Here is a 24232-nt window from a genome sequence, read left to right as displayed (position 1 = left end):
TACAGCCTCGTTCTTCCTCTAACCAGCAAGGATGGGAGCAGCAGGACCCTCTCGGAGGGGGGGGAATTAGAGGGGGGTGGCTCTCTCTATACACCCTGAAAAGCCCTACATTTAACCTACCTACCCCATTTTCCCACTCACTATCAACCATGTTGCATAGTGGTGTATAAAACACAATGTATGTATGCTTATGTCGTCACTGCAAATCAGAAGCAACTGCCGACTTCCCTCCACAGGAGCGGGGGCACATTTGGCCAGAGGTACCTGTCACGGGGTTTGTGGGTAGAGGGCAGGAAAACCAGTTCGACGAGGGAACGTGCGGCCATGTTGGGCGTGTGTTTTGGAAGGTTGTGAGGAGTCTGCCGTGGGTTGAACCATGTGAGGTCATTAGTTTATAACCACAGTTTATAACCTGTTTATGAGTCGTTGTGATGTTTCTGGGTACACACTGAATTAAGGTGCCCGTAAACCACAACTTCACTTTGAATGAAGACCATGGGAAGATAGCGTATGTAAGAGAGGGTGCTGCATTAGGGCATATCAGTGCCTCCTGTATTAATTTCAATTCAGTTTTATTTGAATTGCACTTTGACGGAGACACTGTCACAAAGGTCCTGTACAGAAAAATGAGAAATGATCAAATTGAGCATGATCAGGCCTTAAACTGCGGAAAAAAAAAAAAACATTAGTGGTTATCTGCAAAACTCATTGACTCTTAGCGAAACTATCCAGACAGACAGCACTTCAAGTAAGCAAAAATATTGCTTTTTTATTGCAATTTTATTTTTGGGTGAACTGCTTTTGGGACGTTTTTTTATGTAGACCTGAAAGGAGAGATGTGATGCCCTAGTCACACCAAGGTTTTTAACAACTGTATTAGCTGTGACAATGAAGCTATGTAAATTTATAGAAAAATGTAAGAACCTATCTCTTGGATTCTTGGGGTCTACTGCTAATAATGATCCAATAATAGGACATTTTGGGTTATCCAGTACTTTCAGTCTCTATCTTCAGTCATAGACAGGTCGCTAGTTTGGCAAGTTGGCCAACTTTGTTTAACGGATATGGGTGTTGACAGAGTTGTGCAGCTATCTGAATAGCAGCGGTAGTTAACTCCATGTCTGCTTATAATGTCTCCCAGGGGTAGCACATACAGAGAAAAGAGGAAGAGACCCAGTATACATCTTTGTGGTACTCCATAGCTTACACACGAGCACTCAGATGACCCATTATTTACCCTACAAACTGATCAGAAACATAAGATTTAAGAGTCTGTCCAGTGAGACCCAACTGATTTTTTAACTATTTATTTTGTTTTTATTTTTTATTATTATTTAATTTACGTGTGAAAGAGAATATGGTATTCCGTTGTGTCAAAGGCAGCACTTATGCCAAGCAGGAAGTAAGAAGTTCTGTGTTCCCCCGATGTCGGCCAAGCTGGTTTGCATTCCACTCTAACCCGAATCCTCCCCCATGTGTAGGCCATGCCCCCCCATGTGTAGGTCACCCCCCCCCCCCCCATGTGTAGGCCATACCCCCCCGCCCCCCCCCCCCCCCCCCCCATGTGTAGGCCACACTGGCTTTCATCAGTATTTGCAGCTCCTGAATCAATAAGTGATAATCCATCTCAAGTGTTAATTGATCTTAAGTAGGCATTTTTAATGTCTGTTGAGGTATACACACACACACATATACAGTGTCCTCCATAATGTTTGGGATAAAGGCATATTTTTTCTTAATTTGGCCTCATATTGTATTGGATTTGAAATTAAACGATTCCCATGTGGTTAAAGTGCAGATTCTCAGCTTTTATTGAAGGGTACTGTAGCATTCAGTCCACCTGAGAGGCGGATTGGTCTCAGCTGAGCTGGCTGGTGGAGAGAGCACACGCACCTGGGTTGCGTTAGATAAGCAGCCCAGGTGCTTAAAGGTGCGCTGCTCTCCACCAGCCAGCACAGCCGAGACCAATCCGCCTCTCTGGCGGACCGAATGTCACAGGTACTTTCATAAATTTTGGTTTCACCGTGTAGAAATTACAGCATATATATATATATATATATATATATATATATATATATATATATATATATATATAGTATTATTTTGTCGCATATCCTTTGCATGCAATGACTGCTTGAAGTTTCATGGGCACTGAGTATCTTCTCTGGCGATGCTCGACTAGACCTGTACTGTAGCCATCTTTTGCTCCTGCTTGTTTTGGGAGCTAGTTGCCTTAAGTTTTCTCTTCAGGATATGAAATTCTTGTTCAGTTGGATCCAGATCAAGTGATTGACTTGACCAGTGAAGTTGCTTTAGCAGTATGTTTGTGATCATTGACTTTCTATAAGATGAAGCACCATCCAATGAGTTTGGCAGCATTTGCTTGAACTTGTGCAGATAAGATGTTCCTGTACACTTCAAAATTAATTCTGCTGCTGCTGTCTGCAGTCGTATCATCAATGAAGACAAGTGAGCTAGTACCTGTGACAGTCGCACATGCCCAAACCATAACACTATGTTTCAAAGGTGAGATGGTTTACTTTGAATCTTGGGCAGTTCCTTGCCATCACCCTGATACAAATGAATTTTAGTCTTATCTGTCCTCAATACTTTTTTCATAAGTAATGGAGGCTCTTTTAGGTACTACTTAGCAAACTGTAACCTGGCCATCCTGTTTTGCAGCTAACTAGTGGTTTGCATCTTCCAGTGTAGACTCTGTTGTTCCGTTCATGAAGTCTTCTGTGCACAGTAGTCACCGATATGCATTTTTCTTATGTTTTTCTCTCGTTATGGTGGGAATTCTTCGGTCAACACTTACTGTAGAGGTCTTTTTTGGCCTACCAGACCCTTTGCGATTACTGAGCTCACCAGTGCTCTTTCCTGTAAATGATGTTTCAGACAGTTGATTTTGGTAAGCTTAAGGTTTGGCTTGACTGTTTTTCTCAGCTTCATAATGGCTTCATTGACTTTCATTGACAGAGCTGTGGTCCTCATATTGAAAAACATGAGTAACAGACTCCTAAGGCACTCAAAAGCCTAGAATAAAGTCTAGACACTGAAAGCTGTCATACTTGCACAATTTGACCCACCTGACTAATCCGAAACACTATTACAGCCATTTGTCCCAAACATTATGGTGGCCTGCAATGGGGGGACTATGTATTAACAGTACTGTAATTTCTACATGGTGAAACCAGAATGAAAAGCTGAGAATATGCACTTAAGCACATGTGAATTATTTGATCACAAATGTAAAATTGTGGAGTACAGAGCCAAATTAAGAAAAAAATGTGTATTTTTCGCAAAAATTGAGGGCACTCTGTGATATCTCAACAAAAAACACATTTTCAACGTACAAAAATGCCTTTCTCCTCGAGCAAGAAATAATTAAACGGTACACATTAAGCAGCCACACAATAATTAAGCCTGGGTGTTTGTCACAGAAAAAAAGTATTGTCTAAAGTCACAGAGCAGTCACAGCAAAGTTGAAAAAAGAGGCAGAATTCACAGAATTTTTAAAACAAATTAGTTTATTGGATTAACCAGTAGATCTCATGCACAGCAGTGGAAAATTATTGAAATAATGTGTAAATGTAATGACAGTAACAAGTACTTGAAGTTAACAAATCAGTGCGCATTGATAGACTGTTGCATTTTATCAGTTTTGTCCATCACGGAAAGAACATGCGTTTTGCCTTTAACAGAAAATTGTTAGAAACAGGGTTACTGTGTGCTAATTTTTAGAAGTTAGATTTGGCCCGTGTTGTAGTAGCCTACATTGTAGGCTTGAGTCTTTGATTGAATGCCTGTTATAAATGACAACATTAAAGTGGCTACAGGATGAGAACTGCTCAACATTAACACAAGGGCCATCAAACATGTCATTTCATGCCACTCAACCTTTTGTCTTCAAGCTGGCAGTATTTCACCTCCTTCATACTAAAGGTTGTCGTGTGACAGACTTCCCCGTCCTTTCCTCATGAAGGTCATGTGACACTGTCCCAACTCCCTATTTTATAAAGGTCATGTGACAAACTGCCCCCCTCCCTCATAAAGGTCATGTGACAGACTGACCGACCTTCCTCCCTCATGAAGGTTGTCATGTGACAGACTGTCTCCCCCCTCCCTCATAAAGGTTGTCATGTTACAAACTGCCCCCCCCCCCCATTAAGGTTGTCATGTTACAGACTGCCCCTCCCCATTTAAGGTTGTCATGTGACAGTCTGTCTCACTCTCTCTCTCTTTCACAAATTCACTGACTCAGCTGCTCAGATATTGAACACCGAAAGACTCAGCATGACACCTTAATGTTCTGGGCAGCTCCACGTTTCTCGGGGCTGATTTCTACCACATTTGTTTTCACATTTCACGTCATTGCACCTCCACTTCTCACCCAATTTAGTGTGTTGCAACAAAAAAAGGATAAGAAATCTAATTATGAGTGTCTGAAGAGATAAACCAGGATTCAGTCAACATTTGTCAAGTCTTTTTTTCTTCAAAAAACTGTTTGGAGTTAAGTAATCACCAGTATTAACTGGCCAAACTGTGTTTGTGAAGAAAAAAAAACATTTAATTTGTATTTATTTGTAAGTCATGGAGAGTTAAGGGATAATAGAATCCTTGCCTTTGCGGGCACAGATACATTTGGTACAGAGAATCTCTTGATGCTGATACCTGATGATGTTTTAGGGGGCTCATCTGCTGATGTTTAAGACATTTCTTTATGAAAAGCAACAGTAAAATGTATGTTCATTGACAGGTGTGCCTCATCGTTTACTTCATTGAAAGCAGCAAAAGGAATTAAGGGTTGCAAGCAAAAATGAACAGTATATATATATATAAGAGATATATGGAAAACATGTTTAACCTATAAGTTGAAACATTTACAAATTATTTATTGGTTCAATTGGCATAGTCTTTGCAAGCATATATTGAACACGCAAAATGGCTTCATGGCTAGCTAGTTTACTAACTTCTCAGTTCAGTTAAAATGAAGAATGAAATTAATGTTACTGAAATGTAGCTAGCTAGCGACCACTGCCATATGGAACAAATGGCAGACTGGGCGGCTAACTAGCTGCCTTCTTCAGTATGTAAGTTTGGAGAAACAAGCAAGAGATAGCCAGATTTTGAGGAAAAAATGTTCCACCCAGCTCTTCCTCAAAAGCCCCTCCCTCCAAATACATGTACGCACGCTGCCTGGCATTTGAGTAGTGGAGAGGACAAGAGCGTTGAAAAGTAGGGAGAGTGCAGGGCATCGTGTATCAAGCACAGGTTGAAAAGAAAAAAACATGATGTCAGCATAATAAACATAAACAATGAACATACAGTAGCTATAGATTTTATTTGCATTATAGGCTATAGCAAGCATGATATTATTGGCAATAAATGACAAGTTACATGAAATAATTTAGGAAACATGTAGCATTGCTTTGGAATATAGCTTCGTTTGTCTGAGCTAAGATAGACAAGATAGTTTGTTGTGACATGGCCTCATTTGATATCAGTACTTTTAAAGGCAGGTCTCGATTTTGCAAGTTTTAATTAACGGCTTATAGACTGTGCTTTTTATGCGTTGAGTAACTTTTTTTACATTTGAAATTTTTGCACGTTAAAAACTTTTTTTTGAGATGTATTTTACTGCCTGACAGAGGAAACTTTGTGTGTCTGTGTTTTTGTGTGTGTGAGTGTGAGTGCATGCATACGAATATAAGTGAGTGTATACACGTGCAGGTGTGTGCGTCTGTGTGCGTATGAATGCGTATGTGAGAGTGCGTGTGTGTTATGTGTGTGAAAATTCATGTGTGTATGAGCAAACCGACCCATGATTGTGTGGACATATTACGGGCTAGTTTTTCAAAGGAAAATGTAGCGCAGGGGATTGGTTGGTGAAAGGGCCCTGGAGGGGAACCCACGCACGCATAGACATGTGACCTGGGTGGGCCTTTTTGTTCTGCATCCCTTTCCTCTGTCAGGACTGTGACAGCGTCCATCTTTCTCCCGTTCTCTTTCCATTTCCCACTCTCCCGATTCCCTCTCCGTCAGAATAATCCTTTCCTCCTTTATTTTTGTATTTTTATTTCAGCCCGTGCTCTCGGGTCGTTTTGTGGTACCCCTCGCTTCTTTCGTGGGCCACTCCTTCCCCTTTGTGTGAGCTTGCAGCAGCAGTGAAACTTGATTATGGCAGTCATGCATCGGGGGGGGGGGGGCGGGGTAGCTAGAATGCAGCGTTGCAATTCTCATATCCCCCTCTGGGACGGGCGGGGGCGGGCGGTGAGACCGCCTGAGCATTTTTAACTGTCTGGAACAATTAAAGCTTGAAAAAGCTGCATTGCACAGTGCAAGGCATCAGGAGCTTTCTGTGCCAGAGTGCGTTTTGTGAGTGTGTGTGCATGTGTTTGTGTGTGTGTGTGTGTGTGTGTGGTGTGTGTGTGAGCGTGTGTGAGCGTGTGAGCATGTGTGTGTGTGTGTGAATGTATGAGCATGTGTGTGTATGTGTGTGTGTGTGTGTGTGTGTGAGGGTGTGTGAGCATGTGTGTGTGTGTGTGTGCGCGAGTGTGTGTCTGTGTGTGTGTGTGTGTGTGTGTGTGTGTGTTCGCATATGCATATGGCTCCCACATTAGCATGCTTCTCTTACTGGACAGTATGTTAATCCTGCAGCAGGTTGACTGTGCTATGATCAGTGCGGATGGATGTAGGGGCGTGGTCAGGAAGCATCCTCGGAGGGAGGAGAGCGATAACGGGGGGGGGGGGGGGGGGGGGGAGTCATTCATTTCCCGTTCCTCGTTTTCCCGCTCTGAGTGGTTTACAAACGGCCGGCCTGTCGCGTTGGCGCAGTTTGGGGGGGGGGGGAGGACGGGAGGACGGGTTGCCTCGGACGGGTTCTGCCACCCCCCATTGATCCCCAGCTGCCAAAGGACCCAGTTTGCTCCGGGCGGTTCTGGAGCCAAGTCTGTCACCTTGCCTGTATCGGGTTCCTCCGTCCCCCCCACCCCCCTGCCAGCTCCGCCCCCACCCCCCCGCTCGCTCTCCGTGCGCAGCGTCCTCCAGCACGCGCGGGACCCCGTATCCTCGCCTGAACACCTGGGAGTCCAGACCCTGGTTGAGTAAATCGCCGAATCACAGTCAGGCCCCCCCATTGGCTACGCAGTATTCCACCGCGACAAGAAGCAGGTGTAGAAACGTTAGCGACGACCGCATCATAGGGGTGCTTCTTTTTTTTTTTTTTTTTTTTTAGGAATGGGGTGTGGCTGGTGGGCGTGCCCACGTTGGTGAAACGGCTCCTCCCTTCGGTCGGGCTTTCTTTCTTTTTTTTTCCTTTTTTTTTTTATCGCATTTTTCTGGCTCTGCAGCACAATGCGCTGGAGAGGAGCCACGTTTCAGGAGTGGAGCCATGCTTTAATGTACTGTCTGAGGAGCCTTCTCTGATGACACAGCATCCTCCCCCGTTCGGGGCAGTGGGGGATGGGGGCACGGCCCGGCCCGGGACATTTTGTGCAACCGAAGGAAAATGGATCCCTTCTCAGCATAGCGATGCGACTCAGGCCGTCCCACAAACGCGGGCCGAGCCTGAAGAGGAGGGCCGTCTCTGCCCACCTTATTTCTCACACGGGAACGTACCTAATTGGCAAAAAAAAGCATGTTTGTATATCTCACATTTTTTTGCGTAGATTTGTGTCGGACGTGAAATTTGACCGTTGTCGTATCGCAGTTTCGATAAGACGATATTCTATCGCTTTATTTTATTACTTTCTTTTCTCCGAGAGTGGTACATTGATTTAAATTAAGGATAGCTATGCCAGCATTTTTTCTTGCTATGGTTCGTGCATCGTCATGGTATCATATAGCTTTGCTAAGCAGTGGAGTCATTTTTAAAGCTCTGCCCTTCTTGCACTAGATAACCATAGATATTCTAATGTTCCGTTGGTTTCCACACACAGCCAGGCTCTTGCAAGATTTGAAATAATTTTTATGTCTAATGTCAGTGTGTTTGGTTAGTTGGACATCAGTAATTCCCTATCAGTGCTTTCTCTTGTATTCTCACATCTTGAAGAAAATATTATTGTTATTAGTACAACACAGTGCAGAAAATATCTTCTGAAAGGAGAGGTACATTTTTTACCCAGTGTTTTAAAACGATTTTGACAAAATAATGAAGTGACTGTTATCTAGTGACATTAATCTCTTTGGGGGGGGGGGGGGCAAAGAATCCAACACTCTTCCATAGAGTACATTTTCCCACAATGCATTGGCAATTAAATTTTGCTAAGAAATTCTGTTTGGGTATGAAAAAAGATAGTTTTTTTGTAATAATAGGCCAAATGTTATCTGAGACATGAATGGCTCCTGATACAGGAGTCAGTCAAAGTTTGAGACTCCTTTGTCACCTTCAGCCTGCCTGCAGGCTGCCTTCTGTACCACACTCTTCCTCGCCCGTCCCCACCCGGGGATGTCCTGAACGTGGGAGAGTACCCCTGACGCTGCCCGAGGGTCACTGCACACGCAGCGCTCAGGCGGACGACAAGGATGAATTTCACTTCCTCGCAGTGCTTTCGTTCTCATAAATATTTCATGGAAAACGTCCTAGTTTTATTTTTCAGGTGCTTTTAGGAAACTGCCCCACCCTTTGAGATTAATGCAGCGATTCTCCTGGCAGGCTTCGCACGAGAACGTGTTACTTGTGCTTCACTCAAAACAAGCATGCATGACCAAATAACAAGCACAATGTTTAAAAGGGCATCACTATATAAAATGTAAACAATCAAAACGTGTTTGAGGGTATCTGCACAACAGACAGATGGGATTTCATTTTCACATCTCACAAATTTTGTATGTACATGAATGTCTGAATTTTTTTTTTTTTTTTACTGTTTTACCTGGTTTATACTACTACTACTTTTACTACTGCTACTGCTGCTACTGCAACTACTGCTAATAATAATAATAATAATAAGAAGAAGAAGAATAGATAGTATCTATATTGTGCCTTTGAAGTCCATCTTCAAACTTTACAATGGAGGAGGGGGAATTCACCTCAACCTTAGGGCCTTTCCTCAGTGTGTGTGCACGCGTGTGTGTGGGTGTGTGCGTGTGTGTGTGCGTGTGTGTGTGTGTGTATTCATGAGTCTGAGTGCATTTAAGTGAATGTTTGTGCATTTAGTTGAATTAATTTAATTGTGCAGGCTTATATAAATGCGTATTTGGTTCTGTATATGTGTGTGTGTGTTTGTGTGTGTGTGTGTGTATGGATATTCTATTTAATTCTGTTCATCTCTGTGTGTATAGGTGTATGTATTTATGAAGATGTATGCATATGAGTATATGTAACTGTATATATAACTCTGTGTATGCATGTGTGCATGTACGTGTGTGCATTTGAGTGGGTGTGGGTTTAGTGTATGTGTATTTGGGGTCAGGACAGGGTGTAGTCTATGTGTATTTAGGCTCAGGACAGGGTGTAGTGTATGTGTATTTGGGGACAGGACAGGGTGTAATGTATGTGTATTTGGGGTCAGGACAGGGTGTAGTGTATGTGTATTTAGGCTCAGGACAGGGTGTAGTGTATGTGTATTTGGGGACAGGACAGGGTGTAATGTATGTGTATTTGGGGTCAGGACAGAGTGTAGTGTTTGTGTATTTTGGGGTCAGGACAGGGTGTAGTGTGTGTGTATTTGGGCTCAGGACAGGGTGTAGTGTATGTCTATTTGGGATAAGGACAGGGTGTAGTGTTTGTGTATTTGTAATGAGGACAGGGTTTAGTGTGTGTGTATTTGGGCTCAGGACAGGGTGTAGTGGATGAGGCAGGTATTCTCTCTCCCTTTGGGTCTGAGTTTGACTCCAGCGCTGTTTCTCTGCCGCCTGTCTCTGGTGGCAGTGAGTCTGCAGCCTGTCATAACGGCCTCTTGGAGCTCTTCGTGCTGCTAGTCAATACTGCCCCCTCAGGCTCTCCCTTCCCACCTCGCTCCATCTTATACCCACACCCCTCGCTCCATCTTATACCCCCACCCCTTACTCCATCTTATACCCCCATCCCTCACTTCATCCCCTACCCCCATCCCTCGCTCCATCTTATACCCCCACCCCTCGCTCCATCTTATAACCCCATCCCTCACTCCATCTTATACCCCACCCCTCGCACCATCATATACCCCCATCCCTCGCTCCATCTTATACCCCACCCCTCGCACCATCATATACCCCCACCCCTCGCTCCATCTTATACCCCACCCCTCGCACCATCATATACCCCCATCCCTCGCTCCATCTTATATCCCCACCCCTCGCTCCATCTTATACCCCCATCCCTCGCTCCATCTTATACCCACACCCCTCGCTCCATCTTATACCCCCGTCCCTCACTCCATCTTATACCCCCACCCCTCGCTCCATCCCATACCCCCACCCCTCGCTCCATCTTATACCCCCACCCCTCACTCCATCTTATACCCCCACCCCTCACTCCATCTTATACCCCCACCCCTCGCTCCATCTTATACCCCCACCCCTCGCTCCATCTTATACCCCCGTCCCTCACTCCATCTTATACCCCCACCCCTCGCTCCATCTTATACCCCATCCCTCGCTCCATCTTATACCCCCACCCCTCGCTCCATCTTATACCCCCACTCCTCGCTCCATCTTATACCCCCATCCCTCGCTCCATCTTATACCCCCATCCCTCGCTCCATCTTATTCCCCCATCCCTCGCTCCATCTTATACCCCCATCCCTCGCTCCATCTTATACCCCCATCCCTCGCTCCATCTTATACCCCACCCCTCGCTCCATCTTATACCCCAACCCCTCGCTCCATCTTATACCCCCACCCCTTGCTCCATCGCCTGGCTCTGAGCTCTAGGGGGATCTAAAGAGGCTCTTGCCTGCCCGCGTTGTTGCCCAGGAAGTGCAGAGTCGGCAGATTTACTGATCAATGGGACAGACTTTGCAGTAGATTTCCTGGAAGAGGCTCAAGATGAAGAAGTGAGTTGAGGCGAGAGGAGAGATCCATTTCAGAGAGAGACCAGACGTCTCCTTCGGTTTCATTTCATTTCCACCGGATGCGCTCGCTCACAGAGAAGAGGCAACAGAAGATGCCGTCAATTCGTTCTGCGTCGCTCCTTGTAAAACGACATTTGCCTGATTCTTGCTAATCTCGGGGTTGTGCCATATTTTTTCAACTTTGTTACAATGGACAGAATGGTGCTTTTAGGGAAGTTCAAATCCTTCCCAAAGCTTTTTTTTTTTGTTGCCGCCTAACAGCTTCATCTTAAATTTCAAAATTTAAGGCGACATAGCTCAGGAGGTAAGACCGATTGTCTGGCAGTCGAAGGGGTTGCCGGTTCAAACCCCGCCCTGGGCATGTCGAAGTGTCCTTGAGCAAGACACCTAACCCCTAACCCCTAACTGCTCAGGCGAATGAGAGGCATCAATTGTAAAGCGCTTTGGATAAAAGCGCTATATAAATGCAGTCCATTTACCATTTACCATTTACCAAAAGGCAGTACATTGGCCTTCATAACAGCATGACAGATATGATTGGTTGGTTCAGTTGAGAGACCTCACCGGGTAGCTATTGCACAAGTGGATTTGAAGTCAACATAGATGAATGTTGTTCATGTATTTAGCGTGATCTCTCCAGAAAAATTTGGCCAAATTTAGGTTGTTAATCAACCTAAGTGTGAATTCTTGTCAAATAAGTCATTTTATCTGGTAAATTTTTAATGTAATTCTTAAAACATCTATATACTTTATTTCATTTTGACATTGTAGAAAGTTACTTATGTAGGAGCAGAAAGAATTCTATTTAAATATATTTTAATTTGCAAACACAAAGAAAAATGAAGAAAATGAATGCACTGTGTAGGTAAAAATCCTCAGCCACACCCTACAGCTGTTCTTGATGCTGTGTCAGCAAATCTCCGCTTTTAAGGGCAAGCGCATATTGGTCAGCCCGCGTGCCAGTAAAGACTTGAGAGGGTTGTGCTACTTTGACCTTTGACCTTCTCTGCGGCATCATCAGGGAGCCTGAATGGAAACTGAGGTCTGTGGGCATGTACGCGTTGTTGTCAATATTTCATTAGATTTTTTTCTGAAGACTGACAGGCTGCACCCTACTGTTCCATTTTCCCAGATTCACAGTGTCAGCACGGGAGATTGTAGCGGACTGTGTTGACTGAATCCAGGTCTTCGGGCTGTGAACTCTACGAAATAGGGAGTGGGCTCCATGTTCTCTCCCTGGTTGTGCCTCAGTCTTTAAACCCTGAAAACACGGCTTGGCTGAAGAGGCCTGTCTTATGCCTGTAATGGCAAGGAATTATTCCGTCTTTATATCAGAAGCTCAGTTCCGTATCCTCGTTGGTCTATGGCAGGGGTGTCGAACTGAGTCTCAAGGCGGGGCGGGGGGGGGGGGGGGGAGGATAGGGGTGCAGTGTCTGCGTGTTTCTGTATTTTCCTTTTCATTTGGCTGCCAATTAATCTTGAGAACAAGGTGTGTGGATTTCACAGACCACGAACGTCTTAAATGCACCACTGGGCCTGAGAACACCCCCAAAAACGTGCAGACACTGTGGCCCTCTTTTTTTGACGCCTGCGGTCTCCATGAAATGTAACATTACAGCTGCCAGGTCATGTCTGATGGACGAACGGACCCGTCATTTATAATAATGATGCATGACGACACGAGAAGAATGACACACTTTTTTTTACGCTTAACATTGTGCACAAAGGGGTGTTTTTCCAGATGATGTTCTCGTATGCTACTGCAGGGGTCTACAACTTTGGGTCTCCGGTTTTTTTTTCCCCCACACTAAAATCGCCAGTCGATTTGAGATTGTGAAACCAGGGTGTAATCAGCTGCTTCAAATGAACCATTTACAGTGAGGAGGAACACTAGCTGACCCTGTGGCTCCCCAGGACCAGGTTTGGAGCCCCTGCTGTGGGTCTCAGACACAGCTTTCCTTGCTGTTCGTTTATTTTGGGACACATTGATTAATCGGATTACATTTATTTTTATGTTTATTTGCAAATACTTTTATTTATTTATTTATTTATTTATTTATTTATTTATTTATTTATTTATTTATTTATTTATTTATTTATTTATTTATTGAGACAGTATTTTTTTTGTGTTTATTTATTTTGGCAGATCGGGTCCTCATATTTATAAAGCAAGATACTGTGACATTAAATGTATATTAAATATGTAAGTCATCCGGTGTACTCGTCCCAAAGTAGGAAAGGGGAAGATCAAGTGTCAGACGTTCACGCACACTTGAACATGAAATCGCGAGGTAGTCACATCTCATGAGCCCCAAAATGGCGTGAGTTGCAATTAGCAACTCAAAATGTGTTTCCCCTCAGCAAAACATAATGATATCAAGTCATTGTCGGAAGCACTAAAATAATATAGTAGCCTCATACTTTTTTTTTATTTTTATGAAGCAATAACTATAGTGAGGTAGGAGCACACGAAATGTAAATACAATTCTTTCAGAATAAATACACATTTTCCTCTACATTTTTGGATTGAAATGATGTTTCAAATGCTACCACATGTTGTGCTCAATCTGAGCATTTGTTGTTCATTAGAACTCTTAAGTGTTTCCCATATTTTACTGGGTTCCTATAAAATAATACAACTACATGTGTTTCTGATTAAGATGATGTGAATTTAAGTTGTGCTAAGGATGCAGTCGTGTTCTTTGCATTTTAGAATAATACAATAATCATTTTATTGGATTGTTAAATGCTTTCTGTATACTGATTTCTATTTAGTATGCCAAATTGAAAAAAACGGTACGGTTCTTCCCTCTGGGAATGGTGGAAAATAGGAGAAGCAGAACAAGTAATGACCAAAATAATAAGTTGCCATACAGACTGTAAAGTTTGGCATGTAAAGATGCAAATTAACCTTGACCGTTTTTAATTGAAACTAAGAAAATATAAATCCAGAACTAGAGTTGGTGCAGAAGAAGTACAGGGAAGCTCTGCACTTGGTTACGATTTTGATAACGCTGGTCTCACTTGTGTGGTGTAGCAACTGCGTGTTACATATCTCTCCAACATTCATAAAATGCTCATGTGTGTTACATATCTCTCCAGCGCACATAAAATGCTTCTAAGTGTTATATATCTCTCAAACATGCATAAAATGCTCCTGCATGTTACATATCTCTCCAACACACATAAAATGCTCCTGCGTGTTACATATCTCTCCAACACGCATAAAATGCTTCTAAGTGTTACACATCTCTCCAACACATATCTTTCCAACAAGAACATTGTAGAATGCATTACCCTTATGTCTCTGCATATAAATTGGAGTGTGTACTTTACCTTGTGTTACTGCTGTTTAACATTGGAGCGTGTGATTTACCCTGTGTTACTGCTGTTTTACATTGGAGTGTGTGATTTACCTTGTGTTACTGCTGTTTTACATTGGAGTGTGTGCTTTACCCTGTATTACTGCTGTTTGACATCGAAGTGTGTGGTGTACCTTGTGTTATTGCTGTTTAACATTGGAGTGTGTGCTTTACCCTGTGTTACTGCTGTTTGACATTGAAGTGTGTGATGTACCTTGTGTTACTGTTGTTTACATTATAGTGTGTGATTTGCCTTGTGTTACTGTTGTTTTACATTATAGTGTGTGATTTACCTTGTGTTACTGTTGTTTTACATTATAGTGTGTGATTTACCTTGTGTTACTGTTGTTTTACATTATAGTGTGTGATTTACCTTGTGTTACTGTTGTTTTACATTATAGTATGTGATTTACCTTGTGTTACTGTTGTTTTACATTATAGTATGTGATTTACCTTGTGTTACTGTTGTTTTACATTATAGTATGTGATTTACCTTGTGTTACTGTTGTTTTACATTATAGTATGTGATTTACCTTGTGTTACTCCTGTTTAACATTGGATTACATGGTTTTCTTTGTTTTACTCCTGTTTGACATTCTTCTCTCTCTTTTTCTCTCTTTCTCTCTCCACAGACATTTATAGTGCTAAACAAAGGGAAGACAATCTTCCGTTTTAGTGCCACGCCTTCCTTGTACATCATTAGCCCCTTTAATCTATTTAGACGAATAGCTATTAAAATTTTGATACATTCATATCCTTTCAAATGGAGCTTTCTGTGCTGATGTTGACTGAATTGCCAAACTTTTAAGATATGTGCCTTTTTAAGTATGGGTTTACGCATCCCATACCAAAAACTATGTTCCAAATGTTTACATTTCCGTGTGCTAAGTACTTTCTCATGCACCGCTAATACATTCTTCCTGTGTGTATCTTTGTCTCCATGATACGTTTTGGAAGTTATTTCGTTTATGTTTCTTTTTGGTATGGGATGCCATCTGCTGCATGATGCTTGGGAGCTTTGAGAACCGCTCGTTTCTGTGCTTCTGTTGTCCCGAGCAACGACGGCCTTCCTAATCACAACGGCTTGTGGCAGCCGCACACGCCCTCTCTCAGTTCAGGGTTTCATAGCAAATATCAATGGGTTCATGGAGCAGTTCAACAAGAAAACAAAACACAGGGAAATCATTGCTGGACTATGCAGTCTGGCTTTCTTTTCTGTAGGATCATGTGCAAATGAACTGTCACGCTTCAGAATTAACGTTTTCCGAAGGGAATCGAAAACACAGAAAGAACACATAAGAGTTAACTTACCGATCATTTATACCCCAGCCTCATAAATCAAAAGCTCCTGTGCTCCAAATTTTGCTTGAGAGGAACATAATATGCTTACCTTTTCTTCAGCTCTATCGGGCATTAAAGTTTTGAAATGCAGTTTTCTCTTTTCTTTGGAAAGAGACTCAGCATTATATGTGAATGTATGTATTTTTCTCATTGTTGCTATCCAGAATTTTCCTTAACTTACTTTTTCTGCACAGTCTTCAGCATGATCATAATGTGTACAATTTTGACCAACTGTGTATTCATGACTTTTAGCAATCCTCCTGAATGGTCGAAACAAGTAGAGTAAGTATGCACTTTAATTTCACGGCATGCTTCTCTTTGTTTAGCCTCAGGGTAAACAGAAATACTATGACCTGGATTCAATCAACATTTGTACTTAACTTTCATATAATAACCAAAACGACCTTGGGAGGTGCTTAAGTCAACTCTAGATAGCTGGATGGATATAAATTGCCATGTGTCTAGACCAAAATGTTCTATGAGCTTTATAAATCAAACCTCAGCAGTAATGCCTTTTGGACCTTTTTACTGATAACAGAAACAGATTCTATATATTCACCAGATATTCAGCTCCTAAAGACAGGATGTTCTCTTTGGTAGCACATTCTATGTTAAAAATACAGAACTAAGTATTTGGTAAGTCTACAGTTTTTTTATGGCAGTGGTCAGGCTTGAACAACAACATGGTACTACAAATAGTCTTTTTTTACTGAGCCATTATACAAAGTTCAGGTACAGTTCACAAGTTCAGTTTCCACTGCTTGCTGACAATTTAAAAATAAATATCTGATTTCACCAATAGCTGTCATGATGAAAGTCTTATTAGATTAATATTTTTGTGCATTTTGGTAATGTTTTATTTCAAATGATTATTTGGCCCATATGTAGCTCCAAGACGACAGTTGACATAATGGCGTATGTTTTTTGGCAATTTTTGTTGAGCTTAACCCTTTCAGTCCCATGTCAAACACAGCCAGAGATCACAAGGCATAGCCGCAAAACAAACCCCAACCTGCAGTTTTCATGAAGGATACCAAAGTGCAAGGCAGAAGCTGGATATTATTCAAAAGCCTGGCTGATACCTTGGCTGTTATCTGGAACTAGTTAATGGACAGGTTAATGTTTTTATGAATGGCAGTCCTATAAGTATACTTATATATTTATTTGTCAGAGTTTTATACTTCAGTATCCCGCATTTCAAAATTACATTCCATGATACACTGCTCGTTTCTATGGTGTCTCTGAAGTAACAGTTGGTAAGCTTGTAACATTAAAATGTTAGACAGACTGTAGACATATTCTATTTTGTTTCTATTAAAATGCAGAAAGAAATGAAAACTATGTTTATCAGTGATGCTGTATGGGGCCTGAAAAAAGTAAAGGACAGAAAAAAGTAAAAAGAAAAGCAGATGAGTGAGTTTTCTGTTAGGCTTCTTAAAATCATATATTGTGTTTTTTTTTTTTTTTTAGAAGGTAGTACTTCATGCATCATCTTAGCATATTTTCTGTAAGAAAGGGAATTAGACTGTGGTGGTATCTCATGGCTAAGTTGAGAAGCACATGTAAAGTAGTATTAAATACTCTTACACATCATTCATGTGATTTTTTGGTCATAACTAACATCAAATGTAATATTTGGCAAAAAGGTCAGAAAAATGTCTTGTTTGTTTAATTTAACCACTGTAAATTGTCCACCTACTTGTCATAGTAGTAAAATTGAACATGCACAAGTTTTACACACTAAAACCAAATGACATTCAAGCTCAGTATGGATTTCTACAATGTAAGATTACAGCAAATAAATAAATAAAGAAATAATCTAAAGTTTCTAAATTTGATTAATTCAGCACACTTGGGTAACATCACATTAAAGTTTTTCAATGGTATACTTATTGTTGTTGACATAATTCACGTGTCTCACAGGGGAAATGCTTATTTATTGGTAGTTTATTTTATCAAATATATACAGGTTTGAACATGTCTTGACAGGAGACGAGACCTCTGATCATCTATCATCATCACAACTGAAATGAATCAAACATTTACTATTTCTGAAAAAAAAATATTTTGAAATTTTACAATAAAAGTTGACTGAATCCAAGCCTATGTTGCAAATACTATTCTAGTATTTGCACCCCAAGGAAAGTGCCATAAAAATAAGTGTAAACTTGGTCCGTAGCACGGCTTCTTTGCAGAGGCATGGGTACTGCACCACTGCATGATGGGATGGCGAACTGTTCTGATAGCTGTCCATCTTAAAACGACGTCTGATCCTCACTGTGGTTTTTCCTTCTAGGTACACCTTCACTGGTATTTATACCTTTGAATCGCTAACAAAAATAGTTGCTCGAGGGTTCTGTATAGACGGGTTTACGTTCCTAAGGGATCCATGGAACTGGCTCGATTTCATGGTGATTTCTATGGCGTAAGTACAGCTCTCTACCCATAATGCATTTTAAGTGCCACACGTGCACTACTTTTGGATTGAGTTGATTGAGTGTGTGGGCGTTTGTCTTCGCCAGATATGTAGACGTTCCTTTTATTATATTATAGTTCCTTTTACGCATATATATATATATATATATATATATATATAGTAACCTCCATAATGTTTGGGAGAAATACTTTTTTTTCTTGATTTGGCTTTGTACTCCACAATTTTAAATTTGTAATCAAACAATTCACATGTGGTTAAAGTGCAGATTCTAAGATTTTATTAAAGGGTGTTTTTATACATATATTTATTACATGACAGCACTTTTTTCTGTATACATAGTCCCCCCATTTCAGGACACAATAATGTTCGGGACAAATGGCTTCACAGGTGTTTCTGAATAGTCAGGTGTGTTCGGTTCCTCGGCGCCAGTGTGAGAAAGGTTCCAGTACTTACTCCTGATTCTAAGCTTTTGATTGCCTTTGAGTCTTTTTTTGGTGTTTGTCAACATGAGGGCCAGCCAATGAAAGTGAAGAAAACATTGGGCCTCATTCACAAAACTTTTCTTCAATTATTCATATTTTGTTCTTAAAAATGTTCTTGAGAAAAAACAATTTGGAATTCATGACACATGTACTGACCTTTTTTTGCATATCCCAGGTGTATAAGATGAATGCTGACTCTTTGTAAATTTTATGCTCAATCCTGTTCATGTGATTAGCGTAAGGAAACAGCCATGAACAAATATAGAGAAGAAAAAAATGATGAATGCCAAAATGTTCACGGTAACATTCTTACGCACAGTTTACAATCAAATATGATCATATGCGTGTTTCATGAATGAGGCCCATTATGAGGCTGAGAAATAAGAAGAAAAAAAACAGCCAGAGACATAGGCTTAGGCTTATGAAAATCATCTGTTTGAAACACCATTAAGAAGAAAGAGAGCACTGCTGAGCTCAGTAGTTACAAAGGGCCTGGTAGGCCATGGAGGACCTCTACAATTGATGACCATAATGAAGAAAAAACCTCAAACACCTGTCCAACAGGTCAGAAACAATCTTCGGGAAGCAGGGAAGATGTGTCGGTGACTGCTGTCACCAGAAGGCATCACAAACAAAACTACAGGGGCCACACTACAAGATGCAAACTGTTAGTCAGTTAGATTTATTTTCATCAGTAAGGAAATTCCTTTTCACCATCCATGCCAAAAATATGAACATATTGAATCATACTCTTAACAGCAAGATACCCAGAGAAGATATTCAACGCCTTGTGATGTCTATGGGTGCCGCAAACATTATGGTGCTCTAAAATGGGGGGTGCTGCAACTCCTGCACAGTGATACCAAAGTGTACAAAAATACCCTTAGCTTTTTATACACTACATTTCCAAAAGTATGTGGACAACTGAACATCACACCCATATGTACGTGTTGAACATCTCATTCAAAAACCTTGGGTATTAATATGGAGTTGGACCCCCCCTTTGCTGCTGTAACAGCCTCCACTCTTCTGGGATGGCTTTCGGGTAGATTTGGGAACATGGCTGTGGGGATTCGCTTCCATTCAGCCACAAGTGGAATAGTGAGGTCGGGCACTGATGTTGGCGTAAGGCCTGGCTCACAGTCAGCGTTGCAGTTCATCCCAAAGGTGTTTGATGGGGTAGAGGTCAGGGCTCTGTGCAGGGTAGTCAAGTTCTTCCCCATCAAACCCAACAAGCCATTTTTTTATGGACCTTGCTTTGTGCACAGGGGCATTATCAAGCTCAATCAGGAAAGAGCCTTTCCCAAACTGCTGCCACAAAGTTGGAAGTGTACAATTCTCTAGACTGACATCGTATGCTGTAGCATTAAGATTTTCTTTAATGGAACTAAGGGGCCTAGCCTAAACCAGGAAAATGGGCCCCAGACCATTATTCCTCCACTACCAAACTTTATAGTACAACACTATTCGGGCCAGTACAATTGGCACTATGCATTCTGCCAAACCCCAATTTGCCCGTCAGATTGTCAGATAGTGAAGCGTGATTCATCACTCCAGAGAACGCGTTTCCCCTGCTCCAGAATCCAATGGTGGTGTTCTTTACACCACTCCAGCGGACACTTGGCATTGCGCAGGGTGATGTTAGGCTTGTGTATGGCTGCCTGGCCATGGAAACCCATTTCATGAAGCTCTTGACAAACAGTTCTTGTGCTGACATTTCCGGAGGTACTTTGGAACTCGGTAGTAAGTGTTGCAACTGAGGACAGATGATTTTTATGCACTACCCGCTTCAGCACTCAGCGGTCCCGTTCTGTGAGCTTGTGTGGCCTACTGCTTCACGGCTGAGCTGTTGTTGCTCCTCTATGTTTCCACTTCACAATAACAGCATTTACTGTTGACTGGGGAGGCTGTACCAGGGCAGAAATTTGAAAAACTGACTTGTTGGAAACGTGGCATCCAATGACAGTGCCACGTTGAAAGTCACTGAGCTCTTCAGCGCAACCTATTCTACTGCCAATATTTGATAATGAAGATTGTATGGCTGTACGCTTGAATTTATGCACCTGTTAGCAGTGGGTGTGGCTGAAATAGCCAAAACCACTAATTAGAAGGGATGTCCACATACTTTTGGAAATGTAGTATATATATATATATATATACATATATAATTTCATGTATATAGGTTTTGAAATATCTTCTAAAAGTTGATAACATACAACTGCGCAGCATATTCTGAAAAACATTCCATTAAATTTCTTACATTTGAAATTCTGAGAATCTCCCACCTGTCCGGTACGGGACAGAGAATGCCTCGGTTTGAAGACACCAGTTACTCTTAACATGAGTGAAGGTCCTTGTTTTCAGCCAGGTGATTCCAGACCAGTTGTTGACTCGGCCTGGGCGATAATATGATGTAATTAGATCAAATGGCGAGTATACATCATCGCTTTGATTGTTGTCAGGCGATATTTTCCAGTGCCAGCATCGTACGTTATGATATTATTTTTAGAGATATCGCCCAGCCCTATCGTTGACATGATGGCTAAAAGAGACCTTTTCTCAATTGGACTTCTGCATCTTTCCTTTCTTCCTTCTTTCCTTCCTTCCTTCTGTCCTTCTTCTAGTTCTTATTCTTTACCATAATCTGTTTTCCACGGAAATTGGGTTTACCTGGACTTTATCCCCTTAAACTGGAGGACTTGGTTTTTCAGGGACAAATTTTTCAGGGAAATTTTCTTGAATGACACAAACATTTTCACCATATGGGTGTTTGAATGATCATGCGTGCGGACACACACACACTCACACACAGACACACACACTTCGTCTGAAGAACTACAAAAGCTGCTGCTGTGATTTGCATATTTACTGGAGCAGATTGGATTTGCTTTCAATTCTATAAGGGCGCAGTTGTCAATTTCATTCAATTTAAAATAACCGAATGTGTTTCGTATCCTCCTCTGTGTTACTCTTTAGCGCTCAGTTGTTTGTGAAAATAAGGTGAATAAGTAAGGTTTTTAGCATCACTTTTTCCTTTTTTGAAACTGTTTCCCCATTTTTCTTTCAACTCCCTACAAATAACTTTGATTTGATTCTACAGGTATATAACAGAGTTTGTAAACCTAGGCAATGTCTCAGCTCTGCGCACATTCAGAGTGTTGAGGGCTTTGAAAACAATTTCTGTAATACCAGGTAAGACAGCAGGGGTGGGGGGGGGGCTGGGATGAGGGTCGGTGTTAGGTGTGTTTCTTTTTCGTTTTCTGTTTTTTGGTATCCCTCTACACCTCCCCCCCCCCCCCCCCCCCCCCCCCCCCCCCCCCCCCCCCCCCCCCCCCAGCCCCGAAGGACAGGCTCTGTGAGTGACGTGCCACCCACCCCCTCCCCCCCTCGTCGGTGTTGTGCCCTTGCGTGTGTGTTGTTGTCGTCATTTGTGTTTGTTGTGTGATCCTCCCTTATTTTCAGATATGTCACAGAGTTTGTGGACCTGGGGAATGTGTCTGCGCTGAGAACGTTCAGAGTTCTCCGGGCATTGAAAACTATCTCTGTCATTCCAGGTGAGGCCCAATTTAAACACAAAGGCTGAGCTTTTTTCATTATTTAAAAAAAAATTTTAAACTCTTATTATTATTATTATTATTATTATTATTGATGTTTAAAAGAAGACAATTTGGGGAAAAAAAATATTTCTTTGATTTTTTTTTTCCTTGTCCAAATGATCAAAAATGGTGCCAATACATTTTTGATAGGCTTCGCAGTCTACCTTTAGCCTCAGAGGCCAGGAGTGTCTGCAGTCACCCATTACCACAACTACGATCAGGCTGAAATACCATGATTAGCATATCATGCTATTGTGAATGAGGGTGTCACTGTATCCTGATGGAAAATAAGTGCTTCCTACATAGCCATAAAGTGTTTTGAAACACAAGGTCCACTCTCCTGGTTTATCGGAATTAGGACCTCAAAAGCAGGTGGTGACCTTGTTTTAAGTCAATTTCGTAGTGGTTCTACGGGCATGTTGTGTAGATTTGAAACTAAAGAATGATGCCGCATTCTGTGAGCGTGCAATGATTTTCATATGTAGTGCCCTGACCTGTGTATGTGCCCATTTCTTTAGTTACAAAAATCATTCTACTTTGTGCCCTCCCAAATTATTGATACCCTAGATAAAGATGAATGAAGGCTATATAGAATAAGAAAGATAGGTAATACGCTTTATTGGACTGTATGCTCAAAGAAATGGCATACTTCTCAGAGAAAAACTGTTCTAGTACTGTTCTTTAACAAGTAATAGTTTTTTCCCAAAAGATATGTATCACGCTTATTCACACCCATAATACATTTTTTTTTTTTGTCCAATGAAAAGGTTGTCTGCATTAGCACACTATTTTTTTAAATTCATCCTAATCTAGGGAACTGTACTGTGGCCTCCCACTTCCTGTTAAACAGGGGTGTGAAAATGAGGCTACTCACAGGAAAAAATCCACGTGTCATCCGTGACCATAGGCAATGACAGGGAACTCTCAGAGGAAGGAATACAGAAGGGTTTAGGTCTTCAAGTCAAAGATAGAGATGGTGACAAACAAGTAAATAAAAAATACATTTTAAAGACAAATAAATGAAAACTAAAGATCAATTCCTAGCTGAATAATTCAGAAGTTTAACAACTGGAACAGTGGCAATCTTGCCTGATAAAAGACACAAAGGCCTCTTGCTCCCATGCACAGTACAGTAGATTAGGGCTTGGGCTGAGGAGAAAAGAAAATCCAAGGGTCACAGTTAGAAATCTACAAAATGTGTTTGCATCTTGGGGACACAATCACCTAGGATCAATAAAATGCACATGCAGTTTAAATTAAGGACATGTCAAATTCAATAAAACTAGACATAAGTTATTTTGTATTCACTCAAAAAGGGGAACCAAAGGGTCTAAAGCATGGATACTCAAATCTGGACCATAATCCAAATCCATTTCTTTTCCCCCATGTAATTAACTGAAGAATTATCTCATGATTGGCCAGACTGTATTCACACCTGACTCCCAGGTAAAGTGAGGGTGGAAAAACTGCAGTTCCTGGACCTCGAAGGACCAAGATTTTAGTAACAGGGATCTAAGGAATCTGAAAAGATTCTATTTGGAGTGGTACCTCCCAATATGTTCATCAATCATAAATGCACTACAGAAGATGACCGCTGTGTTATCCTTGTGAAGCTTCCTTCACAAAGTGCTGAACAGGGATGTGAACGCTGGTGACAATTTTAATTTAAAATAAACGTATGATTTGAAAAAAGTGGTATTTGGGTTTATCCCATTGAATCATTATTAAAGAATATTTTTTTATGTTTGAGAATTTAAATGTAGCTCAGGACATCATCTTTATCAAGGGTGTAAATAAATTTTGCGGGCACTGCAATTGCATTAAATAGAACGAGAAACAAGTCTGTGCAGAGGAAGGAATTTCCTGGAAAAAGGGAAATCTTATAGTCTTTCTGTATTCTCAAGATGGAGCTTCTGTGATACAGAGTAGATATTATGGTTGCAGTTATAGAGTAGACATTATGATTACAGTTATAGAGTAGACATTATGATTGCAGTTATAGAGTAGACATTTATGA

The 24232-nt window shown here is 41.4% G+C and overlaps 1 protein-coding gene across 7 annotated transcripts in view; it reads left to right on the top strand.

Annotated features, from left to right (window-relative positions):
• The window catches only part of scn8ab (sodium channel, voltage gated, type VIII, alpha subunit b), a 90727-nt gene that overhangs the window by 14464 nt on the left and 52031 nt on the right, over positions 1-24232 (top strand). For 4 of the 7 annotated variants that reach the window (XM_035386892.1, XM_035386896.1, XM_035386894.1 and 1 more), the window contains exons 3-6: positions 14992-15110; positions 15893-15982; positions 17997-18125; positions 22082-22173. In XM_035386892.1, coding sequence (XP_035242783.1) covers positions 14992-15110; positions 15893-15982; positions 17997-18125; positions 22082-22173 — 430 coding nt within the window. Of the gene's footprint in view, positions 1-14991; positions 15111-15892; positions 15983-17996; positions 18126-21719; positions 21812-22081; positions 22174-24232 lie in introns of those variants that run through there. The other 3 variants (XM_035386897.1, XM_035386895.1, XM_035386898.1) reach the window with 2 other exon arrangements.

The sequence above is a fragment of the Anguilla anguilla genome, chromosome 13, assembly GCF_013347855.1.
Source record: "Anguilla anguilla isolate fAngAng1 chromosome 13, fAngAng1.pri, whole genome shotgun sequence".
In the NCBI taxonomy this organism is placed as follows: domain Eukaryota; kingdom Metazoa; phylum Chordata; class Actinopteri; order Anguilliformes; family Anguillidae; genus Anguilla; species Anguilla anguilla.
Note: the sequence above shows the minus strand (reverse complement) of the source record. Positions and strands in the feature narration are given on the sequence as shown.